The sequence below is a fragment of the Syngnathus acus genome, chromosome 2 (assembly GCF_901709675.1).
Source record: "Syngnathus acus chromosome 2, fSynAcu1.2, whole genome shotgun sequence".
Taxonomy (NCBI): Eukaryota; Metazoa; Chordata; class Actinopteri; order Syngnathiformes; family Syngnathidae; genus Syngnathus; species Syngnathus acus.
The window spans coordinates 8,250,345-8,269,642 of record NC_051088.1 but is presented as its reverse complement, the minus strand read 5'-3'; the positions used below and the strand labels follow the sequence as shown (position 1 = coordinate 8,269,642).

At 44.9% G+C, this 19,298-nt stretch overlaps 1 protein-coding gene across 7 annotated transcripts in view; it reads right to left on the bottom strand.

Annotated features, from left to right (window-relative positions):
- The window catches only part of rerea (arginine-glutamic acid dipeptide (RE) repeats a), a 116,569-nt gene that overhangs the window by 20,350 nt on the left and 76,921 nt on the right, over positions 1-19,298 (bottom strand). For 5 of the 7 annotated variants that reach the window (XM_037272545.1, XM_037272528.1, XM_037272553.1 and 2 more), the window contains exons 4-10: positions 9,797-9,902; positions 8,480-8,576; positions 7,046-7,150; positions 2,322-2,370; positions 1,301-1,425; positions 992-1,091; positions 15-113 (exon numbers count right to left, since the gene is read on the bottom strand). In XM_037272545.1, coding sequence (XP_037128440.1) covers positions 15-113; positions 992-1,091; positions 1,301-1,425; positions 2,322-2,370; positions 7,046-7,150; positions 8,480-8,576; positions 9,797-9,902 — 681 coding nt within the window. Of the gene's footprint in view, positions 1-14; positions 114-991; positions 1,092-1,300; positions 1,426-2,321; positions 2,371-5,133; positions 5,380-7,045; positions 7,151-8,479; positions 8,577-9,796; positions 9,903-19,298 lie in introns of those variants that run through there. The other 2 variants (XM_037272571.1, XM_037272582.1) reach the window with 2 other exon arrangements.

Genomic DNA, 19,298 nt, shown 5'->3' with positions numbered 1-19,298 from the left:
TGTGCTTCTCTTACCACTTCATCCTCGGACCAGCACTTCTCTATCAACTTTGGCACTGGTTTCTTCACCAGGCGCTGGAGAGCTTTGCCGGCATCATAGCTGCTCTCGTGAAGCTGTGGGAAACAGGTAAAAAAAAAAAAAAAATGTTTTAAAATATGCAATTAAATGTAGCAGACTTTTATTATGAAGAGTGTAAAATTTTAAGACCCTGCTCGCTTACAAATTTATTACATCCTGTCATTATTTTTAATCATCAATTTTTTTTTCTTGATCTAAAAAAAGGTTTCTGGGAGTACCTTTTTCTCCCGAGTTGTTTGCTTTATTTATGGTATTTCCTGTGTCTTTTGCAATTTAAGTCCCAGTGGAAGCATTCCTCTCATCTGTTTGTGTGTGTGTGTGTGTGTGTCTTTTATTGCGTTCCGACATTATTACAGACTACAAAGTATATATCAAAGAATGGAAAGTCTCAGAAACCTCAGCTTGATCATGAAAGGAAAAGCCGAGATGCCAAACAACACAGAGACAAAGGAAGTCGCAATGCAGCTTTGAGCCTGGTGTCACGTTAAATTGACTGAAAAATAGACATTAGTAAGGCTATTCCTTGGAGGAAAAAATATGTACAACTCATTGGAATTGCAAATCCTCAGAGGAAGGTTGACAGACAATGAATGACCAGCCGGCTTCGTTAATGCGCCGGTTTATAGAGTTGGAATACAAATGCCCTGTTTATGACTCCCCTCATCTCCTCCATAGGATTTTATACCTCTAGATTTAAATTCAGAGTGACAGACACATCTCTCATTACAGCTGAGGTGTTAAGAAGCCCCCGAGGGAGAGTTTACTACACGAGGGCTGCTCTACTGGCTCGGGGGCCGTATTATTACCATCACTGGAGCACATCTGCAATGAGTAGACCCGTGGTGATTCAAACTTTACGACGGCCTTTTTCACTACCTACATGAAACCCAGTATTTAGAATGATTGTCCTTACAGTGTTGAGTGCGTTTAATGTAGTGTCATCTCGAGAGGCTGCAAGACATCCATCCTCTGTTGAGCCTCCGTCACACATCCCTGCAAAGGCAGCCATGCTCCTGTGGATGAGGCAAATGGTCAATATGAATGAAGCGTTGCAATGTCCCTTGAGCGACAAATATTGTCTCTCAGGGGCTAGTGAAAATAAATCATAATAAAGTGCAATCAAATGAAATTTGATTTGTGTAACTTAAAAAAATATATAAGAATTTTACATTGTATAATCAAACACCCTCGGGTGACCCTGAGGAATGAGACTCAGGCTCACCTCGCAGCTCTGAGGTACATAAGAAGGTCACAGTCGTTGACCCCCGGCATCCAGACCAGCTCCTCGTTCTCCGTCACGGCCTGGCCACCAGAGGAGGGGAAAGGCTGCAGCTCTGGAAGCTTGGCCTAATTAGGAGAAGAACAGATGGTGTCACACTACAAATAGCAGGCAGGCTTGAAGAAAATATCAGCTTTCCAACCCGTCATCAACATTTCAGTCTGCGTGCCTGATCGAGGGCGGCGGCGTACAAGAGGACGGCGGGCACAATGAGACGCAGATGCGGCAACTTTATTAAGTGGGTCCTTCTGTGCACCAAGCATAATAATATCATTATAATATAACAGAATATTACTACTCTTCAGGAGGCAGATATTACTATAGTATTTTTTTTATTATTTCAAATTGATCGATTGTGTTAAATGATAAAATCACCAAAGCTCAAAACAACTCAAACCATGGCCAAATGATGTATTTTTGTTGAAATGACAAGAATTTGCCACCCCTCCACAAGCATCCCAAGATTTTAAGAGATATTTCTATTAATTTTCTATTTCTTTTGTTTGAATGTATTCATAATCCGAATTTGGAGGAGGAATCTATGTCTAACACTATTTGAAATAATTCTGTTAATTTCAAGCATCTCCTGGGCTCAGCAGACAGTGCCAAGAAATGTTGGTCGGCTCCTACCATCTGGATTTCTGGATTGTCCCGTTTCTGCTGCTTAGTGGGAGGATTTTTTTCTTTTCTCTTTTTTTCCATAGGGAGCAATCGTAATAAACAAAATGTTTTACCTTATTTGCACTCGCAGTCAAATGTCTTACAGGTATATTTTGCACTAAATAGGTTATAGCCTATCACTTACATTGAATGTTGTTGAATAGGCTATGCCGGATATTTTCTATGCCTTTTAATTAGATTCACTGAAAGTATATTTTAGCTGTATAATGCCCGAGATATTAAACTTTTGACATTTTCCAATGGAAAGGTAGCTTACGCACTTTTGTCAGGTGCAATGACTTACTTGGTGACTGGGGCCCACCCGGATTTCCCCCTGAGTGCTGTTGAGCCGCCTGAGGAGACAAAAGAGAGCCGATTGAAACGACATACAGGATCTACTTGGAAGCCTTTCAGTTAGCTGAAAGAACGCAGCATGCATTGTACTTGATGAATAAGTCTGTGCTTTACTGCGAAACTCAAACCACTCTTAAATGTGCCAACACAATGAGAAGGACCACAACACATTTGTAGGCTTGATATTGGGAATGCATCCATAAAACCGAGTCTGGGGTTCGGATGGGGGGGGGGGGTTCTACAAGGGCCTCTGCAACGGCTGCTGGTACAAATGTCGGTAGCCATAGCAACTGCACTTTAATAATAGTGTTCCGAATCTCCAGCTGCAGTGGATTAAAGAAAATGACTAGCTTTTCCTTTTGAAAAGCCTTTTCCTTCGGTTGCCTAGGTAACAGCGCTGATTTTCAGAGAGCCGTGCGCAGGGCAGCCCAGAATGTGTCAGTGTGATTTGCACCCCGAGAAGCTCGCACTCCATCATCGGGGCTTGGCTGAAACATGAGAGGCCTGCTAGTGTCTTTACGGTACTGCTGCATGCAAGCTTTAGATCCAGCAGACAGATTCTTATTTGATCCAAAATTCTTTTCAGCAGGCCTGCTGTTCCTCACAGTGACAAACAGGACAGTGAATTGAACCTGTAAGCGAGACATGCTGTCAGCAGCTTAGGACATTCCTTCTACAGCAATTTCAGGACTGTCTGCTGCTTGGTGTGTGCAAAAATATTTTCTAAATGATTTTTATGACAAACCAGACACTTTACCACCAGATACTTCCGATAGCCTACTGTAGAGCAGCGATTTCTAACAAGTGTGCCCCGGCACATTAGTGTGCTATGAGAGATCATCAGGTGTGCCATGGAAAATTATGCAATGTCAACTATTTTGACAAAAATATAGATATTTTTTTCTTAGATTAAGTGGGGTTTTCATCCACTTATTTTTATTTGATATTTTCAAAACAAATAAAACTGAATGGAAACGCTTGAGAGTTGCAAAAAAAAAAATCTAAAATTCACAAAAACACTTTTTTGTGCTTGGAGGGGGTGGATTTTTCACAAAAGGAAAATGCAAACTTTGGCTCTGGAACCAGGTATTGTGAATAAACAAGAGGAGCAGATACCACATTGCACGTTTTGACCAGATGTTGCATTACACATAAAAATTGTAATCACAAAAAAATAGTGACGGACAATTAAGGTTTAGGCCCTAAATCCGTCAGGGGTGTCAAACTCATTTTTTTCGCGGGCCGCATTGTAGTCATAGCTTCTTTCGGAGGGCCATTATGACTGTCAACCCAAATAAATGTATGAGCACCTCATATTATATACAGTAAAAGCTTCTAAACAAACTGACAACTCGTTTTCAAATCAGACGAGTAAAAACTGGTCAAATATTTAAAAAAGAAGATATTATTAAAAGTGAAGACAATTTGCAATTCTAGTAATGACACAAATTTGATGCACAATTTGTCTTCGCGGGCCACATAAAATGATGTGGCGGGCCGTATCTGGCCCCCGGGCCTTGAGTTTGACACCTGTGGTTTAGGGGAATGAAGAAATTGAAATATTTCTGATTTTTTTTCTTCCTCTTCTTTTTTCCAATCTCTTTTTTATGACGGCTCAGTATGGGGTGAATGCTGGCACAATTGAGTATTCTTCGAAACACTGAAAGGTCAGTCTGTCACGTTTGTTGTCACTCGGGCGAGTTTATTGTTTCAGAGAGACGCTCTCATATGACATCACTCATGGCATAGTCTCATCTCCTTTCAGTATTGGCAAAATGACAACAAATGGAAATGGGCATAAATTGCATGTATGTTTAGCACATTTTCACTAAACTGGCTTAAGAATTCTGAAGCATTTGGATGGAAACATCATTATTGTGTGGCATGTTAGAGCGTTACAAAGTGCACAAAAAATAAAGTGTGAGTTTTTCAGGTAAGGATCGGTTCCGGGCTTTTGGGGGTGATTAAAAGGTGATTGGGGGATAGTAATCCACAACTAGGATGGGGTTCACTGTATTAGTATGGAATTAGATGGCTTGAACTAGCACTGGGTACATCTCCTACACACATTTTTCATTAATTCATAAATTATTAATAGCATTTTTAATTGATTTTTTTTTTTACTTTACAGGTCACATTAGGTGATGCACAAACTGGTTGCATTGTTGAAATAAACAAGATCCAATGGCATTAATTTTTTTCTTAAAATACACTGCATTGAGCCGCAATCTAATAAACTACGTACGTGGAACAAGCTCAGCTGTTAATGACAGGCGTTTCAAATCCAAACATGACATTGTGTGTACGCGTAATCAAGCGCAGCCCCGCCCCCTTGATCAATTTCACCCAATAGCGGCGCGACTGTGTGGCACACTGACATAATTGCAGCGCAGTAAAAACAAGAGAAGAGCCAATTCGAATGGTTTTGACAGGCGCCACGCGTGGATGATGTCGAGCTTTGTGTGCAGCCTGCTGAGCGCCATGAAAACCGATTGTAAACAGGAGCTGCAAAATGGAACTACACTACCCTCCGCGGCATGTTAGACCGTCGCGTAAACGCATGCATGCCCCCCTACCTGCCTGCGCGAGCGAGCGAGCGAGCGAGCAACAAACACGTTATCACAGGTGTGATTCTACGGTAGCGCGAGCAAGAACGCACAATGACAACGAAGCAAACGGACAACAGATTTTCTTTTTCTTTTTTTAAAAGCGGAGTCTACATTAGCAGGGCTGCTGAGAGCTCGAGGAGAGCGCGCACCTACCTCCGCGGGCTGAACAAGTCGTCCATGTCGGACATGGAGCCCTCTTTAGCGGGTGACACTGCGTGTGTGCAACGCTACCACGCTCGCACCTATATGTGCGTGGGAGCTCAAAATGGAGAGGCACGCACTGAGTTTGTGCCGTGACCTCCGCAGCCTGCGAGCGCCAGCACGTACGCACGCACGCACGCAAGCAAGAACGGCGCCGCCAGCTCGCCTCGCTGTTTACGGGGACGCCACTGAGCATGTGCCGCGACCTCGCAGCGGCGGACGGCCAACCAGAGGCGCAGACACGCGTACGCACGAGACGGAAATCGGTGCCCCTCTCCACCCACGAACCCCCAGTCCCCCCACCCCGTGTGCATGCACCATTATAAACACGGGTGCAATTGCGAGGCTGCAGAAGCGCCGCTCGGAATACCAAGCATGTGGAGCAGAGGAAGTGAAGGGAGGGGAGAGAAGATGATTGAGGCAGAACAAGAACGAACAAAGCTCGGAGAGCGGGTGCCTCCAATTGGCAACCCTCACAGAGCGAACAACCGTCGGTGCAACACGTGACAAGCTCCAAAATGTGAATGAATGATACTCGACTGTAATAACAAACACGGACGCCTCTACATTAGCAGCAAGGAGGGCAGTGTCCAGCATGACCAGCAGATGGGGCCATTTTTCTCTACTGAAGAACAACCTCTGTTCACGAACAAAAAGGTTCACAAACAAAATGTTTATGACAGTCACAGCATCCATGCAGACGGCTCAGAAAAGTCTAAAACCTTATTTGCTCCATCTTTGGTTCTTTGCCCCCCTGGAAACATGGCTCCCAAGAAAGTGAAAAAGGATTATGCTCCATTCAGCTCCTCCTAAAAAATTACTGTGCGCACTGTATTTATCCACATAATGGCAGGAGCATTTATTATCCCGACTGCCAGCAAAATGATGTGTTATTTGAAGAAAAGCGTCTGGTTGAGTGAGAGATTTATTTGTACAAATAGTAGACCTGGAGTGGTGTAGTTAGTTCTATATTTTATTTGGGTTTATTGAACATTGTTTCCATGCCCCCCCCCCAGGCCCTGTGTGCAATTTGTGAATGTTACATATTGGAAGTGAAACAACAGCACTGTTTATTTGAAAAAAATAATAAATGCATTTGGACTTCTTTGAATTAGCGTGTGACATTAAATACTCTCCTACTGCTCTATAATCAATCAATCAATCAATCAATAAATAAATAATATATCCATCCATCCATTTTCTGTACCGCTTAGTCCCCACGGGGGTCGCGGGTGCGCTGGAGCCTATCCCAGCGTCATCGGGCAGTAGGCGGGGGACACCCTGAACCGGTTGCCAGCCAATCGCAGGGCACACAGAGACAAACAACCATTCGCACTCGCACTCACACCTAGGGACAATTTGGAGTGCTCAATCAGCCTACCATGTTTTTGGGATGTGGGAGGAAACCGGAGTGCCCGGAGAAAACCCACGCGGGCCCGGGGAGAACATGCAAACTCCACACAGGGAGGTGCGAGGTGGAATCGAACCCGCACCCTCCTAACTGTGAGGCGGACGTGCTACCCAGTGCGCCACCGAGCCACCTACGGATTTGCCACCCAGTGCAGACAAATGACATGGGCCGGGTCAAATTTGATCTTAGTCTATGATCCGGGGAGCTAAGAAATGGATGGCTGTCATTTGGACAGCCCTAATTTAAACCATACCGACTTTTTTCATTGTAACGCCTAGAAGAATTGGAATCGGGAAACTTTTGCAATGGCCAACTCTAGCTGTCATCCATATTTTAATACATAGTGAAGGATTATGAACCTACAAAAATTAGTAAATCATATCTATTCTGCTTCATTGTAGCCATTTGCTATTTCAAGGGTGGTTATTAATAGGGAAAAGGAAAGCTCCTCACCTGGTCTCGGGGTTATATCCAAGGATATAGAAAAAGGAGTCAATACGGGCTTTGAACTCCCTGGCAGCAAAAATGTCGGAGAAATGTGAAATGTTGCATTTCCCCCTGAGGAAAAGCATAGAAACATTATCAGATAACATTGCAGAGGATAGACACTGCATACAGATAGTATATTATGTATATGTAAATATGTATATACGCGCGCACGCACACACGCACACGCACACGCACACACACACACACACACACACACACACACAAAGTGGTGAATACAACAACTATTCAAAATTAAAAAAAAAAAAAATCATAAATTGTCTGAATTGTCTGAACCGTTTTATCCTCAAGGGTTGCAGGTGTGCTGCTGGTGCCTATCCCAGCAGCCAATGGGCAATATGTACTGAACTGGTTTTAATTTTTTTTAAATATCGAAGGAAAAAAATCAAAAACAATCTGCGAATCTGCGTGTGCTGAACCGTGAGTTTGCGGGAGGTCTCGTGTGTTTTAAAGCCTGCCTAATTCAAAGCAAATCAGCCAGTCTTGGGATGTACTGTACCCAAGTAAATAAATTAGCAGTGGAACACCGCGACCAGACTAGCGAAACACTGTGTGCGATGACGTCTTCCTCCTTGCACCAACATCTTGGTACTATTTGTGCAACGACACCCACCCCAGTGTCTGACCACAGACAACACGGGCATAATTGTGAAGATAAGCTGTCTCGCACAGACATCAATCACACACCGCCTCCATGAAGAAAATTAAAGGGCACTGCATCTTTAGAGATCTGCTGCAATAGAGCGTCCCACTGGAATGCCATCCCATTTATATAAAGTGAAATCAAAGAGTGCTCTATGTAGGACAAGTCGCAGCTAATTTGCCCTGAAATCAGTGGTTTCTAGAAGACGTGCACACACAGATGGTTTTACTTAAGGGGGAAAAAAAGAAGTGGGAGGGGGGTGGATGATTGGACAGAATGAACACACAACATCATATTTAAAACCAAGGAATTCATCTTTTCATGAAGGCATTACTTTTCCCATTCAGAATGAAAAGACACAGCTAGTGTCCGTTTGCATTGCTGTGTGTGGAGACAAAGACGCAGAATAACCGGGGTTCATCGTCTGTGTTTATTATTCAGTATGAATGCGTGGACGCTTCGCCAACACGTATTGCAAACTGCATGATATGTGACTGCTTCATACAATGAATACCAAATCCGAAGTCCTAGATTACTTTCTGCCGTCGTTTCACAATGCCAAACCATTGTGATTTATCTTGAACGTTGCCATTGTAATTTGTAGTCATGTTTAGTTCAAAACGCAGTCCAAAGTTGTTTTGGGAATTGCATTTGCGGCAGTTTCAATTTTTTCAGGAGATAACATTGAGTATGCGAGTGGGGCAATCATGCCGAGATACGGGAGCGTTTGCGCGTACCTGAGAGCAGCAGCATGATAAGTGTCCACATAGTCAGAGATGAAGAGCTCTCGACTCCTGACCACTGGGTCTGTGATAACCAGCTCACGTCCGGAGTCTAGGGAAGAAAAAAAAAACATGGAGAATGTTATCTGCTCAGCATGGAGAGGCAAACATGTCACGTATATTTAATTAACATAATCAGCAAAATCTTTCTATATATTGCGAGTTGTAAGTGCATTTAGAGAGGTCAATAATATGCCCCATAATTCAATAAAGCCAATAAAGTTCGTCCCCCTGAAGAAAGGTCATCATATGCAGTCCTTAAATGAGCCCTGGTGCTGAAGACACATCAGCAGTATAGAGACTGACTTTGATGAATGAGCTGAGTTGTTGTGCCATGCTGAGACCACTGTAGTACGACCTTATGACATTAATCCTAATCATCCATCGTCCCCACTGCAAGGACGCAGTGTGGACGGACGGCATAACGCCATGTTGATACGTCTAACCTGCTGTGGATGACTCCAAAATATGAGTTTGGTTGCTGGCGAGCCTTGCCTTTGACCCCGTTTACTCTGAACTATGCTGGTTGGTCCATTTCACCTCAGCTCTGGGACAGTTTAGTATATTTAGAGGTGTTTGCATTCTGGAGGGTAAACTGAGAGCAGCGCAGTCACCGGGGTGACGCTAATAGGATTTGTCAACAGGTGAGCAGCTTGTAAAAAGGTGTTGACATTAGCTTCTTTTTAAAACACTGAGTTGAAATAGAAACGCTCAGAGGGGCAAGTAATACAAACTAGAATGGCTGGTGAGTATAAATTGAACAGGGATTTGAAAAAAGCCACACATTCTTATTATTATTTATATATATACTTATATTATTCTATTAGAGGGGGGTGTTTATTTTTTTAAGATTGTTTGTTTGACCGCTCATGTACAGAGATTAAATCATCTGGCTTTTTGTGCCTAGGGCCTCAGTTGGTCCATCCTTGTCACCCTTTTGTTGAGAATGTTGAAAACAGGGATTGTATTTGCTCCTGGTCAAGTCGATCACAGTGAGAGTGACTGGTGTTGCGGCGCGTGTGTACGCTCAAGGGCCACATGGCACTGCAGGTTATTAACACTTGACAGCACTGTTGTGTGGCCTGAAGGAGTGTTACCAGGGGAACAGTGGAGCACCACTGATTTAGCTCCTCTGCCCAGGACACTGGGCCATGCTTTCTCTTTGAAATATAACCTGCAGCTCCTTCCTGTAACCCTTGGACATCTGGAGAACAGAGGCGCGTGTGTGTGTGTGTGTTGGAGGGATACTAGTGTAACAGTGTGTAGGCTCACCATTCTCATTGTTGCGATCCTGCACCAGGTGCTGGTAGACAGAGTCGGGCACTTCTGATTGGCGATAGTACCATTTCACATTCATCAGCAGATGGTCCCGTTTACTCTGCAACACAGAGAGAGAAAACATTTTGTTTGATCATAGCGTCACCGTCTGACCCTCTGTCAACATTGATGCTGTGGATTGAGTCGGGTTCCCACAGGCTGATGCTGACGTGGCAAGCAGGGAGACTTCAATCAATTGAAAAGGGGTTGCAAGTCATTTAAAGCTTTGCTCAAGGATGATAGGGTGGAAAAGTTATTGTCAGAAGCAAGTGGGCTTCATTTTACCCTCAATGAACAAAGTAATGATTTGTGTGAGCAATTCTTACATCATTTTGTGAATTTAAGACCAATGGACTACCACCTACTGGTCTTGTTATAAAGTGCAGTTGATAAAACTCTTGTACTTCCTTAAAGAACCAGCAGGTGGAGGCACAGCGGTGAGAAGAGCGCCTCACATCATTGCCAGTCAAAAGAAAAGGAGGAGGGAGGGTGGGGAGAAATTGCGGTGAGGCATGAAAAGGGTAAAATACTGTTTCCATTTCATGTTATGATTTTTTTTACTGTTATTATTGTGCCTTCACATAAACTCAAGTGAGCATCACTGTCGTTTTGACGGAACATTTACAGACACTGCTGGGCTGTGACACTATCTGGTGTGCATTAAACAACCACTTATCAGCACCAGAGAAAAGAAGGAAATGAGTGAAATGTGAGTGTCCCCTTTCTGTCTTATCCTATCTGTATGGAGGGGAACATGAGGTCAGAGTTAAGATATTTCGAGTACATTGTTCAGTTATGTCACTGGGGAGGAGGCAGAGCCGAGCAAATCGCCCTCAAGCCCACCTCTGCTTTTCCCATTCCACCCCAACTCCCTCCTTCCCCACTTAATCGTTCTCATTCCAGTCCTCCACTCCATTTTCTTCTCCTCAACCTTGAGCAGGGTGGAGGAAGCGAGCCTGGACGTGTTAAACAGCAGCTGCTGTGCACTCAGTCAGCTGCATTGACTCCTCTGGGTGACTGTCAGTATTCACACATAACCAACCACACACTTGGACTCGACAGAGCGCTACACTAATGGACTGAGACAGAACCTCAGCCGAGTGTGAAGATATCTGCGCAGTGACGTCATGAGCTCCCCCCGTCCAGCAGTTTGCCCACCCACCCGATTTCCTCCGTGTCTATCGACTTTATAGGCATGATTGCCTTTTGGACGTTAGAACGGGCACAGAAAAAACAAGCCGTTATCCAGTGCTTATACATAATGAATACGAGTGTGAACGCTCCCCGTTTGCTTGGTGAACATTTCATTTTATGCCTGAAAAAGCACCAGATGTGGGTACGTAAACAGAAAGGTGCATGTTAAAAAAACAATTTGAAGAGGAGCATTGCAAAGACAAGGGTAAAATGTTTCCCCTTGCCATGAAGTGTCCAAAATAGATATCCAAGATAGCTGTTTGGAAGCTCAGAGTGGCGTTAAGCCCTCTTGGGCAACAGTGGAGGAGAGATGAAGAGGAGAGAGTGCCACATATGGAGTGGATGTGGGAGAGAAGCATGGCTTTCAATTATCACAATACTATAAAGTATGTGGCGATAAAAACGTGGAGTGTAAATTAAAGGGGGTGTTGAACAGCTAAGAGTCCTGATAAAAATATTACTTGGATTGACCCGGATTTTATTGCATCCATTACAGAAAACAGAGAAAAGAAAAAAAGTGCCGCCATGAACTACAAGGAGCGCTTCCCGGTCGACTGCGGAGCAAATCAAAGCTCCGTATGACGACGGCGGCCATCTCGGTACGTCCCGCCAGAGGCTAAACATGGCGCTGCCCTGCCTCCTCCTGAGCCCTCAACCCTGGGAATGCTGCTCACAAGCCGAGGGGCCTAAAAACAAAGCCAGTGCTGAGAGGTAGAAATGAAAAAAGGTAAAGAAAGAGGCGTAGGCGGAGACTTGGATTAAGGTGGGGGGGGGGGGGGGCAGACTTATAAATACAAGTGTCCCTCTGCTTTACTGAAAGTCTCAAGGGTACAAGGCGAGCCCTTCATTGAGTGTGGAGATATAAATCTGAGAGTCATGCTTTAGGCTTGAACACAATGGCGCTCCCCCCTCCCTTTACGGGCTCATCTTGGCCTGTGGCATTCTTGGCCACGCTCAGAAAGCCAGCAAAGGAGGGAGGGATGTAACGCTTACACACAGAAATACTTTGGAAATATTCCCCTAAGACAAATACAAAGTTGATCTTTATGAATAAAGAAGCTGATGGAGGCTTTCATGTGGTGCTCCGAAACAAGACGGTCATTATGCGAGTCAGTTAATTCTCCCTCTTGCTGGCTTCAGTGTGCCTGGCCCCTTGAATCCATCATGGGTGAGCAGTTCTCTTTGTGTGGCTGCATGTGTGTGCAGTCACCGCTATAGCTGGGGCCCCAGTCTACGCACATCACAATGCAAAGCTAAGACGGAAGAAGGAAAATACACGTGTTATTTAAGGGCGTGTCCTAAGAAAAAAAAAGGGGGAGGGGGGGCACAAGAGTGAGATTAATTCCATGTTTCCACTCATAGTCTGAAATCAATAGAGTGCTTTTCATTGCAGAGCCAGCAGAGAGGCTAATACTCTTCCGTGTAGGTCTTTACCTAACATCTGTTCACGGCAGCCTTTCCAATAAAGTTATTGCTGAGCAAGCAAGCGAGGGTGGGAGGGAACATTGTGACGACCTGTAACCTGCAAACCTCGTGCCCGCCATTCCTGCTGCACACTGTCACACGAGCGCTTTGCTTTTAAACAAAACCAGAGCCTCTTGCTCCCACACGCCAGGCCCCCAGTGCACCTCATTAACAGGAAACCTCTGTTTATTTTCTCTGCTTTTCAAACACTCTCTTCTTCCTCTGTTAACTCTGTTAGTGACCCGCCTGCCCGACCGACCGACCGCCCGCCTCCTCCATCGGTGACATCAGCAAGCAGGATCTATGACTTCCTTCAGGAACTGGCAGCCAAAGGTAAAGAAGAAAAGACAGATCTGCAACACATGCAGATAAACGGACAGCAGCCGCTCATCGTTAGCGAGGAATGTCTAGCTGTTCGCTTTAGTTCGAAGCTTAGTGAGGCAGCACCCCCGGGGGCAGGGGTGGGCCGCAGCATAGTCAATCAGTGCTGGTAGCCGTGTGACATTGACAGGCAGAGACTCAAAATGGCACAGAGGACAAGCTTTTGGGGGCGGGTACGTAGGAAGGAGTGTTTTAGCTCCCTTGCCGCAAGGGGAGAGCCAATACGGCCCAAGAACAAAAGGCTGATTGTGGAATTTGGAGGCAGAGATGAGATCAGGGAGGACTAATCTTCCACTCTAACATGATAAGATTAGGGGAGGGGAGGGGGGGCTCACACATGCACTTGTAACAACACACACAAATATGGTGGAAGCCTATTGGAAAGGATTTCCACTTCTTCTTGATTTTACGTCTCGCTCTCCTCTATTTACTCCCTCTTTTTTGTGAGGCAGAGAGATGTGCCAGCACACCAGCACTCAATAAGCATTTCCATCTGGACGACACACACTTCCAAACAGTATTTTATTGTGTGCGTGAACGTAAACCGGAGAGGTAGACGGGATCTGCTGTGCTCATGCAACCTTCAACATCTCGATGATTGACAAAGGAGAGAGGCTTAGAAAGAAATGCCAGCTTGCAGTGAGCGAACACACGCGTGCACGGATACACACACACAAATAACAGGCTTTCAGGATAAGCATCACTTTTCCTCTCCCAAGCCCGCAGTAGACGAAGGCAGGCTGAAACTGCGTGTCAGAGGTAAAAGAAAGCACCTCTAAATCAGGTTGTCAAAGGCAGCAGCAGCAGGATTCCTTGCACCCCCACTCAGTATGGGCTTCACATCGTGCACTCGGCCACTGGGACGAAGGAAGGACAACCGGGCCCTCGAGCGTCTTCAGTACATTTAATAAACACTAAACAAATGCTGATTACAATGTTTGGGAAGGGTAACTGCGCACAGTCTGCTTTGCCTGGCTCGCAAAAAGAGCAAATATAGTCTCGGCGTGTGTGGGAAGGGTAGATGGGGGCGGGGGTGAGTCCCAGCTGTGGTGGCGGTTCTGGCGGAACCTTTGCTCCTAGCCTGCACAGGGGCGCCTCTCCCCCTGCATCCCTTTGGCTTGACCTGTTTGGCTATCGAATGGGTGAGCTCCGCTTTGAACGCGCCGGGCCCATCTGTCAGCACAGCTCCACATTAGATGAATGCTTCAAAGTGGGCAAATTTGCTCTCCCCTTATCTGTGTGTGTGTGTGTGTGTGTTTTGGTTTGTCTTTGAACGGCAGCGCCCATGCCAACCTTACATTCAAAAACAACTATGGAAGGAACAGGCAGGTATGAATCAGTTTCCCACACATCTATAGATACATAGTGTTTTCTTCCATTCCTGCAGCTTGACAGTGTACAGTATAATAAGAATCCCTCGATGCCATGCTAGCTCAAGGCTGCGGGTAGCAAACAAATGACATCACTTGCTAATCTGACAGACTGACTTAATCCTCCTTTCCGCCAAATGGCAGCATTCAGTTCAGTTTTTTTACAGTCGGCATTTTGGAGTTTGTACTTGGAACTTTAGCGAGTCAAATAAACCACGTGGGAGGGGAAACAAAAATGATTTATTAGGAGTTGAAACATCTGTAACATTGTGTAATGTGTGTTGCACATTGGCTTTTTTCTACTTGTAGTCATATTATAGTTTCTATAAATAATGTCTACATAAATATAGACTTTAGAGTCTCACACGTATACGATATCGGAGGTCCGGTTTGAATGTATGGGCCAAAAAGGGGCCCTTTGTGGGCAGGCCCACACACTCTTTTAAAGTGATTTAAAGTGTTTCAAAAAAGTCCCAGAGGGAACGACTATATCCATGGCAAAAAATAATACGAAAACGGATGATGTTGACCATACTACCCTGCCCCCACTGAGCACAGGGGTGAGGACGGAGCTCACTAACCTTGAGTCCAACAAAAATATTTGTCTTTGACTCCAGCAAAATGTTCACGACAAATGTTATTCGACGCAAAGGGAGAGAGGATTTAAAAAACAACACAATCACTCATAATGATGATTATCTTCAGAAGAGCAAGACAAAGCACCGACGAGTGATTTAGTCCTCACACAAAAAGAACAAGGCTATTGACGAGAATGCAGATCCAAGTGAGACTTCAAACGCGGGCTGTGTGAGGACAGATGGAGGCAGTTAGGGGAGCTCATATCTGGTGCTCAGATCATAATACTGACTTTATTTCTCAAGCCCTGCCGCTCAGCCAGACACAGAGTTACAGCCTGCCAGAAAACATTGTCATTTCTGCCTACAGCCTTTCATTTAGAGGCTTCAAAGCAAACTCACTTTGATACCTGCCTTTCTGCATGTATGTGTGCGTGCATGCAAGCCTGGGATCTACAATTGGGACCAGAGACTTGCCTGGTCTCAAGGCAATACCAATGAGTCAGACCCCCACCCGCCACCCCCACGCAAAAAAATAAAAATAAAAAGAGAGGAAGGCCGACATTTTATAAACAACACACGTTTTGGTGCTGCCAAGTGGCTCAACGTGTTTTAGTTTCCTGCAATCCATTGTTTTAGCGTTGCCTAATTAGCATAATAGCATAGCCTGAAAAGCTAATGAGACGTCTCACTTGTACTGTACTGTCTGGACAAATGAGGTGGGGGGAGGGCACAGAGTCACGTCAGGAGGATATGAATATCAGGCTTTGTGTAGATGTGTGTGGACATAATGGACACTTGCCCGGCTGACTAATCCAAACCTCGGGTGTGTGCGTGCGTGCGTGCACGTGTGTTTAGCCTTCTGGGCAGAGCATGGCAGAAAAAGAGTTGTGGGCTGACTGTGAGCAGTAATGGAAGACAGGAAATGAGAAAGCTTGCTGAAGCCTGCGCTAATTGACACCGCCCTACCCGATTTAGCGCACGCACACACATACATGCACGCTATAAACACATACTGTGCACTTAGGTTTCCCACTAAAGCTGCTTGCTACATCAACAAAGGTGCAAATTGCATACAATTTGGAGAATTATCAATTTTCAGCCATTTTCAAATTAGAGTTGCTCAATTCGCCAACCATTTTAGAGCATATTGATGGCTCTTTCAAGAGCCACACTCATAATATTGTCTTCTGTGACAAACCCTTTGTTTCATCCAAAACACCGGTTTCTAACCAAAAACCTTTGTGGACCGCCTTAAATCTATCTGTGCAACTTTGTGCGTGCTCATCAAGCTAATATGAATATTTGTCATTCATCGAATATGCAGCAGTACTTATTTGCGCATGCACGCTCAGATGTCTGTGAAGGAGCAAACGCGCCCAGTTGAATGGTGATGCATGGCTGGCACTTTATGAAGTGAGAGGGAAGGCATGCAAAACAAAAACACATCTTCAAGCCTAAAACCGGACAGACCGCATCTCACGTGGCTTAGAACAGCTAAAGCAGTAGCGATTGTATTGTTTTATCCGGCTTCTGTCGATATCCATCTCTCTGCCTCCCTCCCGATCTGCGCGCCTGAAGGTGACCTTGCCTATCAGTCCGTCTCCGCCGATGACACCTGTCCTTATCAATAATACGTCATGTACGCTGCCAAGCACTGAGCAGTAGGTGGTCCATCACGCATGTTCGCTTTGCGCAATATTATGCAAATACATGCATGCAAATGGACAATCTGCATGCAATGATAACATCAGCATAGATGCAAATTAAGTAGTGCATGTGTGTGTGTGTGTGTACTGTTATGTCCCTACAGCCACGGCACACAAATTCAAACAGCTACTCAGGGCAAATGAAATACTGTCGAGTAGCATGAAAACAACACGCACATGCTCGCGCACGCACACACACACACACACACACACACACACACACACACACACACACACACACACACACACACACACACACGCACGCACAAAGCATTGAGCAGCCTCCTGCTGTGCTGCAACAAGAGATTTATTGTAGACAAGCCAGCTGCAATAACAAGGCACGGCCAGTGCTCAAAAGATGTGAAACACATGATTCTCAGTCTAGACTGACACACAAAAAAAAAAAAACAGTTGCCTTCTTGTCACATCATTATGGGCGTGACATTAGAAATACAATATGTGACCAGCAAAGTGCTAAAATTATCATATTGACTGTTTATTTTCTATTGCAAAAGTCACATGCAAGGAAGAATGACAAATGGGGTGACATCGTTGCAGATAAGGGTGACACCCAAAATGGGCAGTGTAAACGACCGATGTCAAACGAAATCCCACAAGCGGCTCTGTAATAATAGTAAAACTATTCTTGCACTATTTTTCAACTATTAAATCTTTAACGAAATGAAAGACGACCAATGCCACAAAGCTTAGTGCATTGTGGCGAGAAGGGATTGTGATTAATCAATTCCACATTTAACACCAATAATGTGAATTAAATAAACTATTAGCCATTACTATTATCCAGTCAAAAGTAAGTCGGGGAAATATAATCACAACTAGTAGCCTAAAAATTGTCATCAATTTGCATATGTTTGAAATTTTATCTAGAGTTCCCTAATACTGTAAAGTGTTCCGAAAATTGCCGTTGAATGTACTTGAGTGCAGTCACGTTGAAAAGTGTTTCACAAGCTGTCTTTAAATCAAAAATAATACTATGCTTGGTTTGACTTGGATAAAAGTGGCTCACGACTTCATGACCATGGGAGACCAATTGAAATGAAAATCCAGGTGTACGTTATTAGCTTACTTTATATCAGGCTCACTGTATTAAAATAAAAAGTGGGGAAAAGATATATATATACCTTGAGAGAACAATATATAACATAGTTCCGTCAAGAACCAAAGACAAAGAGGTTGAACAACACACTTCAGGCCAGACAATACAAGAAGTGTGCGTAAATCAAAAGGCAGATTTGGAGCACCCATACACAGTGACGATGACTGCATTTGTTTTGTCAGGTAGGGGAGGTAAAGCATTTTAGTGTCAATGGGGGAATTACTCGCCTCAGCTCACTCTGTCAGGGAAGAGAGAGGATGGCTGTTTATCTGCAGTGAGAAGGAGGCAAAAAAAGGGGGGGAAAAAAGAAAGAAAGGAAGGAATGAAAAGACAAGAAGAGCTGTTGCTGTAATGGTGTTTTTCTTTATGTCTGTGTCTGTGTCCACAATGTCAGCGCTGTGTGTTGTATCAGAGGCCGGGTCAGTAATTAGCTGTGAAAGCGTGCTTGAGGCAAGAAAACAGAAGATGAACAAGCATATCAAACACACGGAGACACTTATTATAAGGGGGGAAAAAAACAAAAAAACAGCATCACCTCACATAAAGTGGCTGATGCATGTGCTTTGGAGGGGACTTCCAAGCAGCCGCAAAGGAAGCGTCCATTTACAGCAGTGAGTTGTTCCCTGTCACATCCTGCCTCCCAGCTTTGAAAGGAGACACGGGTTCACCGGATCACGCAGAAGCCTGTAAAGCAACCACCGAGAACCAAACACCAGCCGGATGAAGGATGAAAAAAGAGCTACGAGCTATATGTCGTGCGTGTGTGAACTTAGGTGGCTCATTTCCTTTTTTCAGAGGCTATCCTTGGCTGCTGGCCGATAAGGTGATTTGACATTGCGTGCTAGTAATAGTTTGGCTGCGTAAAAGAAATTTGCCTGCAGAATCCAATGGGGTGGGCGGGGCTATCGACGGCTCTCTGAACATCATTTCCCTGGCAGCCTATACGTTAGCGCTGTCCATGCACGCCCGCCCCCGTGGCAGGTCGGGACCAATGGGGAAGCGGCAGCCAAACAAACAAATCCTCCGAGCCCTCCCGCGGCGATGGGATGGAGGAGAATGCTCAAAATGTGCCGCTTCAGCTGGTGATTGACACAAAGCCTCTTGTTTACCGGCGCTACAGAGATTTGCATACGTTTACCATATCCCTCCCTGTGCCCCCTCTGGTCTCCTCATGCGTAGCCCCCCTCAATCCCCGCATGAAGTGGATATTACCCCACCCTGCTGCTATGATATTGATCAGCCTTCTCCCTCCTTTCTCTCTTCTCTTCATAACCCACTGCATTGATTTCCCCCTCTCCCTCCAAGGCCGCTAGCTAGGAGTGATTACACACGCGGCTCACGCTCACGCACGCCCACACACAAACGCTGCTGCTCAGGCGCGCGTGCACATGCGCGCGACAATCTTTGGTGAGGTATTTGGAGCTGTGCTTTACTCTGGAGGCTATGAAGCTAAGTGGCTGTTGCAGCAGCCTGTGAAAACACAGTTTCTTTTCATTCCAGGTATGCAGCGACTTCAAGCTTAGCATTACATATAAGCATAATAAATACCCTGTTAGCATAGCATGTTGACATGCTGGCATACAGCCAAATGGGCTCTTGTGTTTTTCTTTTTTTTTTTTTATGAAGCTGGTGCTAAAGATGGCTGTG